The following is a 17911-nucleotide window of genomic DNA, read 5'->3' on the forward strand; positions in this document are numbered from 1 at the left end:
ATTCTTAGAATCAGTGCAAAGAAACATTTCAAGGGTACGTGAGCAAGGATGATTTTATTGGATTTGGTATCTAGAATGTTACCTTCCATTATTAACTCCTGCCCTAAACAGATTAGCCCTAAGCCTCCTGAGATCAACGTGCTCCTCTCCCCTTTAACATGTAAACATCTTTCTTCTCTGAATCTTACTCTTATACCTCAGGGTGTAAGTTTCTCCAAGGTGGTGAAAAAGTGAGTGATGGTCATGGTTGAGTAACAAGGTTTCACAGAAATGGATGAAATTAGAAATAATTAAATGTTAACTTATAATTTGTTGACATCAAGTGTGATGGAGGAAGTAAAATGGAAATCTAAGTTCCAGGAGAAAAAGAAATGATGTAAAATTTCCTATTATAAAAGCTTGTATCTTTAAAAATGGACGGTGGAAATATCAACACAATATTTGCATTCTGGGGAGTTCCCTTCATGACTCAGTGGTTAATGCATCCGACTAGAAACCATGAGGTTGAGGGTTCGATCCCTGTCCTCACTCAGTGGGGCTGAGGATCCAGCGTTGCCCTGAGCTGTGGTGCAGGTCACAGATGTGGCTCGGACCCCGTGTTGCTGTGGCTGTGGTGCAGGCTGGCGGCTACAGCTCCGATTAGACCCCTAGCCTGGGAACCTCCATACGCCAAGGATGCGGCCCTAGAAAACACAAAAAAATGAATAAATAAATAAAATGTAGAACCTTTGAAAAAAATTTGCATTCTGTTGTATACATTTACAAAATCTGATGTAACAGTTTTATTTTAAAAAGTTATTGTTTATAACATGCTGAAGTTTGCATCCCTTTCAACCATTTCAACATAGGAAAAACTGTAATTGTCAAATTTAAAAGGTACCAAGAGGCACATAATATTAAAAAATACTTCTGTGGGTATTGAAGCAAAGATGCTTATAGATCACTTGTCCACAGTTATCTGTTTCCTTTTGACCACTGCTGGGAGTAGGAGTATGGCTGCTGGGAGCTCCCTGGTGGCCTAGCAGTTAAGGATTTGGCATGGTCACTGTTGTGGCTCAGGTTGCTGCTGTGCTCTGGGTTCCATCCCTGGCTGGGGAACTTCTGCATGCCATGTGTGCAGTCAAAAAAAAAAAAAAACCAACAAAAAAAGTATGGCTGTCAACTCTATAAATGGGGGGCAGGCGAGTGTGGGGTACATGGATGTGACAACCGAGAAACCTGGCAACTGGGCAGGTAGTAAACTTTAAAGCTTGCTTCTATGGTGGAGAGGTGCCCCCATGGCAATCCTCCTGCTTGGCGTAATGGCCTTAGCAGCCTGTCCACCCTCACCTCCTGAGCTCTCTGCTCCCCTCTCCAATCAGACGGGGGAGTCAGGAAAGGTGAGCTTTAGGTGAGATAGAAAGTATTGATCTAGTTAACAGTCTCTTCTACTATATCCTGTAACCAGTACCTGTGCTGACTTATTATTCGTAAATATGATTTTCATCTGGCTTTCTGAAGTATTTTGAGTTACAACTACTTTACACTGCTTTCTCTAAACTCCTCCACCTAGCCTCCCAGTATCCCAGAATGGGACATTTTTTTCTTCTAGAAATAGTTCAAAAAATGTTGTGCTTAATAAAACCAAGGTAACACTACACACACCCAAACACACCCACACCAAACATAAAGACAAAAGCCCCAAACAAAATCCAAAGAATAACAGCAACTCTCTCCACAACACACCCATAAAAGATCAGTAACAATAACTGTGTCATGACTAAAGAGAAATAATAACCTCTTGCCTACTTGAGAAGACTTCTGTGTGACATCTTTAGGTAAAGGGAATAGGCGTAAACATGTTTGTGTGGATACAGGGAGCTAAACATTCTCCCATTTTAACTTCTCTTTTTATTTACCGCCTACAGATAGACTGTATCTATTTGCATTTCATTTTGTGTGTTTCTGTTTAGAGCAGATGAATGCTAATACATCTGCGTTTTAAATTAAATCTAAATCCTCTTTAATATAGCATGGGAGGAAAAAAAAGGGGTGACCAGTGCCAATTTAGCCTCAGCCATTTTGTATGGGAATCCCAAAGCATCACATTTCCTTGTACTCTGGGAACAATATATAGCCTGAACAAAAGGTTATAGAGGGAAGGAAATGTAATTGATTCTGAAGAGCGTGAACATCTGCAGAGAATGTGCTGTAAGAGAAAATGATCTCTGAGGGTCCTGCATATGATGATGAAACGGTTTCTAGTTACCCATGTCTGAGGAATAACTCTGTCCCACACACCCCTCTCCAAGTCCAATCCACTAAGCAGGGTGAGACTACAGATGCCTGAAGCTACTTTCTACTACATGGAAACCAACAGAAATAGGTATAGAAGACGTGAGAAAACTAAATTTGTCTGGTGCTATTGAAAAGTCAAAAAACAAAAAAACACATACACACACACAAAACACCAACCCCCTTTTATTCTGGTGCACATTTTGTCATTAATGTAATGGGATTTTGGAGTTCCCATTGTGGCACAGCAGAAATGAAGCTGACTAGGAACCATGAGGTTGCGGTTTCGATGCCTGTCCTTGCTCAGTGGGTTAAGGATCCGGTGTTGCCGTGAGCTGTGGCGTAGGTCGCAGATGCAGCTCGGATCCCATGTTGCTGTGGCTGTGGTGTAGGTGGGCAGCTGTAGCTCTGATTGGATGTCTAGCCTGGGAACCTCCATATGCTACGGGTGCGGCCTAAAAAGCCAAAAAAAAAAAAAAAAAAAAAAAAAAAAAAAAAAAAAAGTAATGGGATTTTGGCCAAGTCAATTTATCTCTCTGGGCCTCAAGTTTCTCAACTTTGACATGGACGAGCTGGGCTGGATGACAGAAAATGTTCTTTTATGATGCTGTCTACAATGATAAGATTAATAGACTTTTCTTTTTCTCTTTTTGTCTTTTTAGGGCTGCACCCACAGCATATGGAGGTTCCCAGGCTAGGGATCGAATGGAGGCTGTAGCAGCTGGCCCACGCCACAGCCACGCCAGATTCAAACTATGTCTGTGACCTACACCACAGCTAAAGGAAACACCGGATCCTTAACTCACCGAGCAAGGTCAGGGATGGATCCTGAGTCCTCATGGATGCTAGTCACATTCGTTTCCACTGAGTCACGATGGGAATGCCAATAGACTCTTTTTTCATTTAGAAGTCTCTTAAGTCTCAGACTTTCCATTTTAGATGGAAAGAGCAAAAATTCTAACACAAGTGATTTAAGAACATCAACATTTATTTAACATGATAAAAAAGAAATGAGATATGAACATTTGCATTTAAACAATAGTAAGTAGCCTTTAATACTTACATTACATGTGCTCATTGTATAATATATACACAATGAACATAATTACATTTGTACACAAACTAAGTACTGGATTTGAAAACCTGCTTATTGCTGTACACATCTAGTCCAATGAGGCATAAGCCCAGTACTTCGAAATACCTACATTTTAAATTGTTCTTTAAGAAAAAGTAAGCGGTAACATTTGTGTTGAAGCTGACAAGAGTGTGGCAGTAACTACTGACATTGCAATCTGACTGAGAAATAATTATAGCAGAAAACGGACAAACTTCACTTAGCAGTAATAAAATGGCACATTTTAAATATATATAAAATTTTTACAAATCAAGGGTGAAACAAAGCATCGCAGTAGCCAAAATGGGAAGAAGAAGAAAAAGAAAGAAAAACAAGCTTCGTTGGAAATAATAACTAAATTTATGTACCGAAAAGCAAAAAAGAAATATAAACCCACCTAGACTTTAGAAACGTCAAAATCTGGAAATCAGCAACTAAGTAAGCTCTGGCTGTAGACCGCACACTAAAAAGCACCTTTACTTATGTGCTCTGAAATCATAGCAGCAAGCTGGTGTCAGAATAATTACCTTGAGAGTACATTACATAACCTTGAGTGTACATATGGGCCATTAAAGCTGTTTTGGAATAAACATTTTCCAGAAGTGATAAAATGATGCTCTGTGGTCAAAAGCATCAAAACTATGAATTTCATAGATTTAAAATATACTGTACAATATCTTCTCACATTGCCAAAGGTCCACGTCCATAGCTTTGAGTGGTTTCAACAGAAGTCAGTATAGCTGAAAAATACAGAGAAGGAAAATTACTTTGACACCTGCAAAGTTAATGAATGACTATTTCCTAAAGTAACTAAGGGGGACACTGTCTAACAATAAAACTGACAAGCATGGCCATGAAAATCCTAAAACATAATACAACTGAAGGACATTTTCTCTTCATTTCCATAAGCTTAATTCGCAAAGAAAGAAACATAATACAAGTAAATAGCAATTCGGATGAAAAAACTACCCAAACTTGTGGCTGAATCCAAAAGATCAGTAAAATAAGCAAAGATCTGCACGACTTGTAAATATGTAATACTCTGTTAAGCTGCCTGCAGAGCACTGTCATCTGTGACACTTTCCTGAGTCTTCCCAAAACTACTAGTTCAGAAAGATGACAAATATGCCATGAGAAGATGTATTAGAAAATAATAAAGTTGGAATGCCACTGGTTGGTTGTGGTGACTGCACGTCACAAGGCTAGAAAATATTGGGCAATAACTGTACCTCCTTCCAGTATGTGATGCCATTGGCTCTTGAAATGAGAGTAAACCAAAATCCAGTAATAGCAACCTAAGGAACCTGGCAATGTCCTCGAGTCTTAACTGTGCACATCCTTATCCTGAATATAACGAACTATAACCTGTTTATTGAGACCAAAGATAATGAGAGTGGCTCTTAATGTACATTTCTCCATGAAGATGGAGAGGCCACCCATCAGCTCTCTGCTCAGGAGGAATTAAATGAGCACAATGTTTATTATTCCTATGGGATGTTATTCTGTCCCTAGTGGCAACTGCCACTTCTGAATGTATCAAGTTAAAAGTTTAAATATATGAGTGGCAGAGGCAAGACACAGGTTAAGACTGTAACAAATAGGGGGTTTATAACCCCAGCAAGGATGTCAATCCTGTGTGGATACCAAGTGACAACAAACAGAGCCGATTCTAGGCTCCAGATAGACATGATCTTAAATAAAAGCTACAGATATGACGAGACAGACATAAATCCTCTAGCTGAAAAAAAGGACAGGGATTATAGCTGCTACAAAAAGGTACAAACGGAACTTTATTCTAGAAAATGAGCACTACCGGATAAAAAACTTAGGTCAGTATTTGTAACTGCTTTATTTTGAGAACCTCAAAATCCAAGAACGTCTTTGTGATCATGCCCATCATGTCTGTAGCTGTTTTCTCAGTATTTTCTGTTAATTGTTTAACAGAAATTGGTGGTCATCCTAAGGCACCAAATATTGGAAGACCTGGAAGATGCTGTGAGAAGAAAAGTGCAGAAAAAGGCATAAAATGCTCACTCTGTATGTCACAACTTTTCTGAAAAATTTTTTAAAAAGTATATAGGTACAGAATTGTACGTAAAATTTAGCAATTGTCAATAAAGTTTAAAAGTAAGACCTCGGGAAATTGTTCTGGGTTCTAAAAGTGTGGTCTAAGGAACACTGGTCAAGAAAGGCTCCTTCTTCCTGTCCCCAATTGTGGCTTTTTTTTTTTTTTTTTGGTCTTCTTAGGGCCAAAGATGTGGCATATGGAAATTCCCAGGCTAGGGGTTGAATCCGAGCTGTGGCTATGCTGGCAGCTGCAGCAATGCATTTGTGACCTATCCTGTAGCTCACGGCAACACCGGGTCCCTAACCCACTGAGTGGGGCCACAGATCAAAATTCTGTCCTCATGGTTACTATTCAGGTTTGTTACCGCTGAGCCACAAAATCAGGAACGCCCCCACTTGTGGCTTTTTATACAGTTACCTCTCTGACTGAAAAAATTTTTTAATTATTTAGAAGATTTTATATTCCATTTCTAGTATCAGCTATCCATAGCTGTACCATAAATTTTCTTTATCTTTAAAAATAATTAACAGGCTCTCAATGCCATAGACGTGTCACGCTGACTGTAAAAAACATTTCTGGATCAAAATGTAATGACTTATACAGAATTCTCAGATCCGACTCTGGAAAGAAACGTTACGTGGGAGCACAGCTGCAAAACACTGTGAAGCTTGTCTTGGCACAGGTCCTACCTCCAAGTTTTGTTGTTTTTATGGATGATGAAATAAGAGACAGAGAAAGTGTTGTCACGTAGCAAATCATTGAAGGGCCTGATGCTGGAAATTTGAGTTACTGCCCGTGGTTCAAATACTTGGCCTACTTGCTCTGCCAAGTAATGCACAGGCCAGAACTCATCGCTGGTTTTATTCACTAAACCAACAAATGAATAAAAGGTAAGCTAACAGCTCTAGCAGTAAAGCGCAAGCATGAAAGGAAACGACGTACTTTTTCTGAGACTACACACACATGAAATGTGATCCTTCTGTGAGCTGGGGCTGCGTGGACGGAACAGGGGACGCTGGGGACTTGGGAGACGGGGACAGGCTTTTCACTAAAACACATGGAGAAAACACAAGAAGATAAAAATTCTTGAGACACGTTTGGAGAAGAAACCTCTGTTGCAGTGATCCCTACAGGATTAAAAACAAGTTTCTGGAAGGAATTCTTTACCGTACGCTGGTTCTGTTTCTTGCTAATCTGGCAGCTGATTATTCACTGTGAAATGTTTCTTGAAGACTGTTGAAAAATTCTTTGTTGTACACCTTAAACTTATATAATGTTATAGGCCACTTATATTTCAATGAAACTGGAAATTTTTTTTTTTTTTTGCTTCTCGGTGAATTTTCAGGTGCCTATCACTGAATCAGCCTTGTTGGGTGTCACTTTTACAAGCCTTTCTAGTTCCATGCAGCTACAGATGGTTTGAATGTTGTGGTTTTAATACACCCACAGACCCCTTCAATCCAGATATGTCATAACAATAACCAAACCTGATCAGTGATAATTAAAGGAAGTGAGAATTCCTATGCACATCACCTTGTAAATGAAGAGGCACAGGAAAAGATAGTGCTTCACACTGGTTGCAAAGGAACATGGCTGATGGTGTAAATTTCCATGTTATATGTACGTAAGAAACAGGAAATACTCTTCTTGAGAACAGTCCTGCATAACTAAATTTCATTGTACTTACCTCCTGCAAGATGACTGAGGGGCAAGGGAGTGGGGGAAGAGAAAGGATTACTAGGAACTGTTTTTTGTTTATGGTCCATGAGAAGCAAAGCTGATAATTTACACTAGTCGTATGATTCCCAACCCCCATCCTTTTCCAAAAGTCATAAAGGAAAAAAAAAAAAAAAAAAAGAAAAAAGAAGAATCCAAAAAATATAAGTGAATAACACAGAAAAATTTACTTTTTAATATGCCACAGATCATGATCTTTTACTATCAAAGAAAAACACAGGTAGCACCCTTGTGGCTCAGCAGGTTAAGGATTCAGTGCTGTCACTACAGCAGCTCAGTTCACTACTGTGATGCAGGTATGATTCTTGGCCTGGAAACTTGACATGTGGTGGTGGGGGGCCAAAACAAAACAAACACACCCAGATGTGGATTACACTAGAAGTTAAGTAAACAAATCCACTCTACTAGTTTAGATATTCCATCTTCCACAGTTCCCATAGGGGAAGGTCTGTGAATACTCTGAGAATCCAGCCTCAGAGAAACAAGAAAAATTTCCAAGTACTAAAAGATCTTCTTAGATAAAAATTTAATGTAGGTGTTAAGGTTCATATTAAAAAATAAACAAGGAGTTCCCTGGTGGCCTGGTGGTTAAAGAACTGGTGTTGTCACTGCTGTGGCTCGAGTTTGATCCCTGGCCCAGAAATTTCTGCATGTTGTGGGTGTGGTGTGGCCAAAAAACAACAAGTAAGCAAACAAACTAATCAACCAAAACAAAAAGAAGGAACTGAGGTTTGAGCCAGCAGACGGTAGATCTAGGTGCTCAGGCAGGGGACCCTGTTCCCTAGGGTACTGCTGTGGGAAGGAAAGGTGACTACTCCGCAGTCAGCGTTCCTGAGTGGCTCCCTTGCTAGAATCTCCATATGGCGAATAAATTCAGAAGTTCAGAGGAAGCACCAGTGAGAATATTATGAAACGTTTAATATCTACCTGCCATTGTCTGATTTCCTCTAGAAGCCTCAGGAGTTAGTTCACACGAAATAACAGTTTCTTCCTGATCACGAATATCGTCTTTAATATTTTCTTCAGGGTGGCCTTCTGGTTTATGATTTGTGATCTGTGACTCATCTGGAGGGCTACTGCAAAGAGATTGATATTTTAAAAGTTGTTATTTTAGAATGCAATTAATTTTTCCCAACTTATTATTATGAACAATTTTAACTATACAGAAAGTCGCCATCTATATTTAATAACTGCTACCATTTTGCTTGCACTTTTTCTTTACCCACATTTTGCCAACCTCAGTGCATTCTAAACTCTCAGTCCCCTATTCCCCAAATTATCTTAAAGCAGACTGCAAACATAACATTCATTCTGTGAATACCATCAAATCCTGTCAGTGCTCAAGTGATCCTGGCTGCCTCATCATATCATCTTAGGGTTATCTCTTTGAATAAGGATGCAAGCAAGGTCCATACACTGTATTTGCCAAGTCTCTTAAAGTCTACTTTAAATTAAAATACACCACCCCACACACTTGTTTTATTCTTTGACAATTACTTGGGAAAGAACCTGGTTTCTCTGTCCAATACAGTTTACCATATTCTGGATTTTTTTTTTTCTTTTTTGGCCACCCTGTGGCACATGGAGTTCCCAGGCCGGGGATCAGATACAAGATGCAGTTGTGGATGCCTGGATGCTAGATCCTTAACCCACTGTGCTGGGCTGGGGTCGAACCTGTGTCTCAACGCTCTAGAGACATGTTGATCCTGTTGAGTCAGAGCTGGAACTCCATGTTCTGGATTCTGTATACCTCATATTTTTCATAAACTGATCTGATTTTGAGGCTTGGGGGAGGAGGATTTTGGATTGGGGAAGGAGGGGTGGCAAGTAAACTTCGTTAGATGGGTTGCACTACTGCATTAATAGGTTGTCTCTTGGGAGTTTCCATACTCTTTTGTTTTGTATTTTCCCGTCGTCTTTGTAGCAGGAACGAATCTAAGAACTATGAGGTTGAGGGTTCGATCCCTGGCCTTGCTCAGTGGGTTAAGGATCCGGTGTTGCCATGAGCTGTGGTGTAGGTTGCAGACTCGGCTAGGATCTGGTGTTGCTGTGGCTGTGGCTGGCAGCTGTAGCTCCGATTAGACCCCTAGCCTGGGAACCTCCATATGCCATGGGGTGTGGCCCTAAAAAGCACACACACACACACACACACAAAGGTTGTCTCTTCATGATGTCAAAAATGATCAGAGATTTGAGGGGTTATCAGCTTGACCCACTCAATATAAAGTTCTGGGTCAGATTTTTCTCAGCTAATAGCTTTCAGTTCATAGCCATTATTTTAACAGTAAGCAAAGCACTGCTAAGTGCAAAGAAAAAAAAATTTCCTCATAAACACTTTGACTACAATTTGTTTGGGAAAGGTAAGATGACAATTTAATTCTTTACCTTTATGTACCAGGTTTTGGAACAATAACTTGGTTGCCCAGCATCCTCCAAACTGGTCACCATGGGCTCACAGATTTCTAACATACTGGATTTTTTTTTTTTTTTAATGCCTTTTAGGGCTACACCTGTGGCATATGCAAGTTCCTGGGATAGAGGCTGAACTGGAGCTACAGCTGCTGGTCTATGCTACATCCACAGCAATGGTGGATCTGAGTTGCATCAGGGACCTATACCACACACAGCTCATGGCAATGCTGGATCTGTAACACACTGAGTGAGGCCAGAGACTGAACCTGCATCCTCAAGGATACTAGTCAGATTTGTTTCCACTGCACCACAATGGAAACTCCCTATACTGGCTATCTTTGAATCTAGGTCTATTAATAAAAATTCAGCAGAGATTCTTTTTTTCTCTTATCAGCTACTGTCAAATATTTTTCCAATTCACTCTTGCTATGCATTGAAGAAATGAAGGTGTTCCTGGCAGCTTTTTTTTTTTGGCAGGAAGTTCCCAGGCTAGAGATTGAACCTGCGCCATAGAAGTGACCTGAGCCACAGAAGTAATGCCAGATCCTTAAGTGCTAGGCCATCAGGGAACTAAGGCATTCCCAATAACATGAGATCACAGCAATTCTTTTTTCCAGCACTGAGAGTATTTTTTATGGAGAGTGAGATTGAGGATATGCATTTACGAAGGCTAGGTAACAAGTTCTGGCTGTGGTATGGCTGGTTAAGGATCCCAGGGCTGCTGCAGCTATGGTGTAGGTTGCAGCTTCAGTTCAGATTTGACCTCTGGCACAGGAATTTCCATATGTCACTGGTGCAGACCAAAAAAAAAAAAAAAAAAAAAAAAAAAAAACCCTGAATGAACAAAAAAACAAATACAGTTAAAAAATAAATAGCAAGTCAGTATAATTTTTGAAATGCTTATCAGACAGCTTAGATATGTATTTATTGAATACTTCCTAATTTTCTTATTTAAATCTTTTATTTAAAAGAAAATAATCTCTGGTAGATTTCTATTAAAAGACTTTTTTAGGACTGCACCCATGGCATCATATGGAAGTTCTCAGGCTATGGGTTGAAATGGAGCTGTAGCTGCTGGTCCACACCATAGTGACAGCAATGCCAGATCCAAGCTGTATCCTCGACCTAGGCCTCAGCTTGCAGCAACGCTAGATCCTTAATCCAGTAAGTGAGGCTAGGGATTGAACCCCTGTCCTCATGGATACTTGTCAGGTTCTTAAACTGCTGAGCTACAATGGGAACTCCCTCTTATTCAATCTTTACAGCATACCTGTGAGATAGATACTCTTATTAGCCCCATTTTTCTAGTGAGGGACCAGTGTTCAGGAAGGTTATGTAACTTGTTCAAGATCCCACAGCTCCTGAGTAGCTACGGTGGGACTGGACTCCAAGGCTCCTGACTCTGACATTTTCCATGTTAAAGCAAGTATACAACTCTGGGAGTTCCCGTTGTGGCGCAGTGGTTAACGAATCCGACTAGGAACCATGAGGACACAGGTTTGATCCCTGCCCTTGCTCAGTGGGTTAATGATCTGGCATTGCTTCAAGCTGTGGTATAGGTCTCAGACTTGGTTCGGATCCTGCGTTGCTGTGGCTCTGGCATAGGCTGGTGGCTACAGCTCCGATTAGACCCCTAGCCTGGGAACCTCCATATGCCGTGGGAGCGGCCCAAGAAATGGCAAAAAGACAAAAAAAAAAAAAAAAAAAAAGTATACAACTCTGTGAATGACCCCTTTGCTTGTTTTCCCGAATTATTACCTGTATGAAACATCCTCAGGCATTTTTTCTTTACTTTCTTCTTTATCCATCACGTCCTCAGAAGTGATTCCATTTGGCTCAGGTGTGAAAAGTGTTTTGGAAAAAACATTTTCAGTTTTTTTAAACTATAGAAGAAGAAAATTTTTCTTGTTGAAATCATTTTTACCATACTTAATGTATTAGTGAACTAAAATGATTCCTAAATAAGTTTATTAAAAAACCATATCCTACCAAATATTTACTGAAACATAAGTTTAGATTCAAGTATATTAAAAATACTAACATCCTTCACTACTTAAGATAACAACTACACTGCCATTAGCTAGATGCTTTGGGATATAAGATTCTTGAATTGGGTTAATGGTAATTTATTCCAGTCTTGATTGATCAGGTTTTAAGTTTTCAATTAATCCATTTTTTTTGATGTGGCCAAATACATCAAAGTATGCAAAACCTACGATTTCACTGAGATTTATAGCCTCTGTGACAGAATAACACAACTTTATTTTCAACCTTCCCACTTGATCTCATCTGCAAAAATCTACTCCTATGGAAAATCTGTCCTAAAATAGTCTCTCTACCTCTTCACTGAAATCTGTATTTTGAGGTTCTGCTTCTTTCAGTAGAACAACTTCTGCAGCAGGAGTTTCAGGGTCTGGCTTTGCATCAGGTTCCCGAACAACAGTGTCCTTAATGTTATCATCCTTCCTTCGAGTCTGTTCAACAGAGAGGCAGCATTTTTAGATTCATAGTATACAGTCATGCATAGTTTTTAGATAGCATCTGTTACTTTTTTTATTTTTTGCTTTTTTTAGGGCTGCACCTGTGGCATATGGAGGTTCCCAGGCTAGGGGTCTAATTGAAGCTACACCTGCTGGCCTACACCACAGCTACAGCAATGCTGGATCCTTAACCCACTGAAGGAGTCCAGGGATCGAACCTGCAACCTCATGGTTCCTAGTCAAATTCGCTAACCACTGAGCCACAACGGGAACTCCTTCTTTTATTTTTTAAATTAAATAAAATTTTTAATTTTTATTCTGTTTTCTTTTTGGCCACACTGTGGCATATGGAGTTCTCAGGCCAGGTTAATTTAAAAAAAAAAAACAAAAAACAGCTGGTTCTTCACTTACAAAGAGGTTTCCCTATGAAAAACAACAGAGGAATTGTACATAAATACGGATTATTTATTTTGTAATTTGTAGAATGTGCAGTTATTCAACTGTTATTCGGCTACATCACCGTTAGCAGTGCCTGCTCTCATTTCTACAATGGCAGGGAAGCACAATCAGCTGGTCCATGTCTACTAACGGGGATGGACCAGACTGAAGCCACTGGAAAGGTTAGCCAGCCTGCTCTGACTTATGAATCAGGGTTATACACAAACAAATAATAAGAACAGAACGATCTCTCTTAACAAGACTGAATTTAAAATGTGGTGAGTGGTAGATCTTAGAAGCTCTCACTCCAATTTAGGTCACGCTGAATTAGGATTCAGAGAAGTACACATTTTATTGGGAGGGGAATTGGGGACTATCTTGGTAACCTGCGTGGTGTTTTACATTTGTCGAGAGTGCTTTAGTCTTCTTAGTACCTCTGTGAAGTCGACAGGAGAGGCTGCATCTTTATTTGATTTACAGTAGAGGAGATGAAGTCCACAACTAATATAAGGGCATCCAACAAATAGCTTAGCTCTGGTTTTCTTTCTTTCTTTTTTTTTTTTTTTTTGTCTTTTTGCTATTTCTTGGGCTGCTCCCACGGCATATGGAGGTTCCCAGGCTAGGGGTCGAATCGGAGCTGTAGCCACCGACCTACGCCAGAGCCACAGCAACTCGGGATCCGAGCTGCGTCTGCAATCTACACCACAGCTCACGGCAACGCCGGATCGTTAACCCACTGAGCAAGGGCAGGGACCGAACCCGCAACCTCATGGTTCCTAGTCAGATTCGTTAACCACTGAGCCACGACGGGAACTCCAGCTCTGGTTTTCTGATCCCAGGGCTGTTTCCATTTTACTAAGTTGTCTTTAGCATATTACTATATGAGCTAAATAATATAAAGTAACTATCCATGCTGCTGACATTTGAAAACCCATCAACCATGTACTTCTATGATTCTAAGAGTCAAGTGATACTAGATTTACCCACAAGAATGATTAAAAGCAACTGACATACCTGGGTAACCCTGAATAGACTATCCCTTAAATTGGAAGGACTTGGTAAGGGTGACTGGTCTAAAGCACCAATAACATTTAATCCTTTTTTCTTTTCCCTTAAGCATGCTTGTTGATGCCTCCTGATTCTTTCCATTTGCTCTTCCACGGTCATCCTAGGACGAGTGCTTTCAGCCAAACAGAGCTGTTCCACTGCACTTCTTGGTCTTTCCTTTAAATGGAAAGTAAACATGTGAATACATGAATACAGAATAACTTCTGAAAAGTATGTTGGAACGAAAAAATGTTCTAAGATGCATTTATTTTGTTTTCAAAATCGAAAGTGGAGGTTTGGGGTATAATTTAGATAACACCAGAAAGCAAATTATTTTATGCATGCACTAATACATAATCAATGATGGAAAGAGAGAGAGACAGGAGGGAAGAGGGCAGGGAGAGAAAAGGAACTTTAAGAGGGTATTTTCTAGTTTTTTTTTTTTTTTTTAAGGCTGCATTTGTGGCATATGGAGGTTCCCAGGCTAGGGGTTGAATTGGAGAGCTGCCGGTCTATGCCACAGCCACAGCAATGCTGGATACGAGCTGCACCTGCAACTTATGCCTGCAGCTAGTGGCAACGGCGGGATCCTAAACCTACTAAGCGAGGCCAGGGATTGAACCCACATCCTCATGGATACTAGTCGGGTTCTTAATCCACTGAGACACAAAGGGAACTTCAGGAGGGTATTTTCTTGTTTTAAAAAGTATATACAAGTTCCCATTGTGGTGCAGTGAGTTAAGAACCCTACTGTAGCTGCTCAGGTCATTGCGACGGCTCAGGTTTAATCCTTGACCTGGGAACTTCCATATGCTTCAAGTGTGGCTATAGAAAATACATACATACATACATACATAAAATAAAAATACACAAAGCAAAAAGAGAGAGAGAGAAAAAAAAAAAAAAGAGTTCCCACTGTGCTACAGTGGGTTAATGATCCAGCTTATCTCTGTGGAGCCACCAGCTCGATCTCTAGCCCAGTGCAGTGGGTTAAGGATCCAGCACTACTACAACTGTGGCATAGTTCACAGCTCTGGCTTGGATTTGATCCCTGGCCTATGCTGTGGGTGTGGCCAAAAAAGGAAAAGAAAAAATACAGAAGGGTATGGCAGCTCTGAAATGACTCCATCCCACAGCCCTGAAACAGGAAATGGTATGAAACTCAAACTAGAAGTAAACAGGGGGCCCAGCTTCTAAATACCAGCAACTTATTTTATTTTACTAAAAATGTACTATTTCAAGTCACAATTTTTTTACTGCAAAAAGACTGGTAAAGAAAAATCCTTAATTTATGAGCAATGATAAAACTATGGAAGTATTTATTGTCTATATATCAGATGGTTATATTTGAAAATGTTACATATATATTGCTCATTCTTATGGTTTACTGAAGGGTTTAAAAAGATTAGTCACATTAAACAACTAATTTTGGCTTCTCCTTCTTTCTTTTTTTCCCTTCCTTCCTTTTTTTCATTCCTTTTCTTTTTTTAAAAATGCCACATCCAGGAGTTCCCGTCGTGGCGCAGTGGTTAACGTATCTGACTAGGAACCACGAGGTTGCGGGTTCATTCCCTGGCCTTGCTCAGTGGGTTAAAGATCCAGCGTTGCCATGAGCTGTGGTGTAGGTTGCAGATGCGGCTCGGAACCCGAGTTGCTGTGGCTCTGGCGTAGGCTGGCAGCTACAGCTCCGATTAGACCCCTAGCCTGGGAACCTCCATATGCCGCGGGAGCGGCCCAAGAAATAGCAACAACAACAACAACAAAGACAAAAAGACCAAAAAAAAACAAAACAAAACAAAAAAAAAAACAACTTTTTTTTTACATAATGTAAGAAAAATTTAGTAACCTTTTTTTTTTTTCTTTCTCCTGGTCTTTTTAGGGCCATACCCGTAGCATATGGAAGTTCCCAAGCTAGGGGTCAAATCAGAGCTGCAGCTGCTGGCCCATGCCACAGCCACAGCAGTGCGGGATCTAAGCCATATCTGTGACCTACACCCCAGCTCACGGCAACACTGGATCCTTAACCCACTGAGCAAGGCCGAGGATCAAGTCCTCGTGGATACTAGTTGGGTTCGTTACCACTGTGCCACAACGGGAACTCCAAAATTTAGTAATCTTAATTTTTTAAATTTAGCACCTCAGGAGTTCCCGTCGTGGCTCAGTGGTTAACGAATCCGACTAGGAACCATGAGGTTGCGGGTTCGGTCCCTGCCCTTGCTCAGTGGGTTAACGATCCGGCGTTGCCGTGAGCTGTGGTGTAGATTGCAGACGCGGCTCGGATCCTGCGTTGCTGTGGCTCTGGTGTTGGCCAGTGGCCATAGCTCCGATTCGACCCCTAGCCTGGGAACCTCCATATGCCGCGGGAGTGGCCCAAAGAAATAGCAAAAAGACAAAAATAAATAAATAAATAAATAAAAATGCCACATCCAGAGTTCCCGTCGTGGCGCAGTGGTTAATGAATCTGACTAGGAACCATGAGGTTTCGGGTTTGATCCCTGGTTAAGGGTCTGGCGTTGCCATGAGCTGTGGTGTAGGTCGCAGATGCGGCTCAAATATCCACGTTACTGTGGCTGTGGTGTAGGCGGGCAGCTACAGCCCCGGTTAGATGAGAACCTCCATATGCTTCGGGAAGCAGCCCTAGAAAAGGCAAAAAAAAAAAAAAAAAAAAAGCCACATCCATGGCATATGGAAGTTCCCAGGCCAGCGTGTGAATTGGAGCTGCATCTGCCAGCCTATGCCATAGCCACAGCAATACAGGATCCAAGCCGAGTCTGACACCTACGCTGCAGCTTGCAGCTTGAGGCAGTACTGGATTCTTAACCCACTGCACCAGAACAGGAACTCATTTTCTTACTAAAAGATATAAACAATATTGGTATAAGATCCAAAACTAAGTATGTCAATAATGGTCATAAGAAGAGTTCCCACTTTGGCTCAGTGGGTTACAAACCCAACTAGTATCCCTGAGGATGCGGGTTCGATCCCTGGCCTCACTCAGTGGGTTCATTTCTCTCCACTGCTATCTAGAATGTGTCTGCAAGGGAGTAGTTACAGCTCTAGAACTGCTTTCTACTGCTCAGAACATCTTAAAGAGCTCAGGTAGGTACTGAAAGGAAAATAGAAAATGAAAAGCCCTGAAGTGCAGAAATGATGATTCTTATTTATTTGTAAAACAAAACATTTATTTGCTTTTATGAAAAAAAATTTTTTAAAAAGGTAGGTTCTAGATACTGATTGGGAAGTTGGCTACTTTAGCACTCTTCCGTTTTTAGTAACAACATACATACAAACACATATTCTTCCTGTTTTTTTTTTTTTTGTGCAAAAATGTCTACTTTATTCTTTTTATTTTTATTTAAATTAAAAAATTTTTTTTAGGGCCTCATCTGAGGCATGCGGAAGTTCCCAGGCTAGGGGTCGAATTGGAGCTACAGCTGTCGGCCTGGACTACAACCACAGCAACATCAGATCTAAGCCACATCTGCAACCTACACCACAGCTCACAGCAATGCTGGATCCTTTAACCCATTGAGTGGGGCCAGAGACTGAACCCCCGTCCTCATGGATACTAGCTGGATTCTTGATCCAAAGAGCCATAATAGGAACTCCTACTTTATTCTTTTTAAATGCCAGATATTACTAATTTGTAGATCATTTCTCCAAAATAACTGGAAAAAAGTATCTGACTGAGGTTCTATTCAACCCTTTAAAAAATTATTATCAGGGTTGAGCAATTTTTATATATTTGAATTACTGTTACATAGTTTCCATTTGAAAAAAAACCCCTAAAAATAACTAATTTATATTCATTCTTCATATATTATAGAATTTGTCTGTTGTATTTTCTTCTGGCATCTGCATTGCTTATAATGGACTTTCTTGTACCAGTATTACATGACTGACTATAATCTTCTATACTTTCTCCCAGTATTTTGTTAAGCAGGAGTCTTTCTTCTAGTATTTAAGACAGTGATTAAAAAAATAGTTACAGGAGTTCCCGTCATGGCGCAGTGGTTAACGAATCTGACCAGGAACCATGAGGTTGTGGGTTTGATCCCTGGCCTCACTCAGTGGGTTAAGGATCCAGCGTTGCCGTGAGCTGTGGTATAGGTTGCAGATGCGGCTCGGATCCCGTGTTGCTGTGGCTCTGGTGTAGGCCGGCGGCTACACCTCTGATCAGACCCCTGGCCTGGGAACCTCCATATGCTGCGGGAGTGGCCCTAGAAAAGACAAAAAGACCAAAAAAAAAAAAAAAAAAAAAAAGTTACAGAATAATATAAATCTACTAATATCTTTCTGTTTGATCTCAACATGCATTTAAAATTTTTTTCTGTTGACTTA

General features: G+C 40.5%; 1 protein-coding gene across 50 annotated transcripts in view; it reads right to left on the reverse strand.

Moving 5' to 3' along the window:
* Positions 1-3244: 3244 nt before the first annotated feature.
* Positions 3245-17911, reverse strand: part of PLEKHA5 (pleckstrin homology domain containing A5) — a 255696-nt gene continuing 241029 nt past the window's right edge. For 35 of the 50 annotated variants that reach the window (XM_021092277.2, XM_084956646.1, XM_084956644.1 and 32 more), the window contains 6 exons: positions 13538-13747; positions 11945-12079; positions 11364-11488; positions 8121-8269; positions 6399-6504; positions 3245-4128 (listed from right to left, as the gene is read on the reverse strand). In XM_021092277.2, coding sequence (XP_020947936.2) covers positions 6410-6504; positions 8121-8269; positions 11364-11488; positions 11945-12079; positions 13538-13747 — 714 coding nt within the window. In that variant the 3' untranslated portion in view covers positions 3245-4128; positions 6399-6409. The remainder of the gene's footprint in view (positions 4129-6398; positions 6505-8120; positions 8270-11363; positions 11489-11944; positions 12080-13537; positions 13748-17911) is intronic. The other 15 variants (XM_021092279.2, XM_084956652.1, XM_084956639.1 and 12 more) reach the window with 1 other exon arrangement.

The sequence above is a fragment of the Sus scrofa genome, chromosome 5 (genome assembly GCF_054392235.1).
Source record: "Sus scrofa isolate SSC_HxYL_T2T_F1_AM1 chromosome 5, Sscrofa_HxYL_maternal_Yorkshire_Landrace_v2.0, whole genome shotgun sequence".
In the NCBI taxonomy this organism is placed as follows: domain Eukaryota; kingdom Metazoa; phylum Chordata; class Mammalia; order Artiodactyla; family Suidae; genus Sus; species Sus scrofa.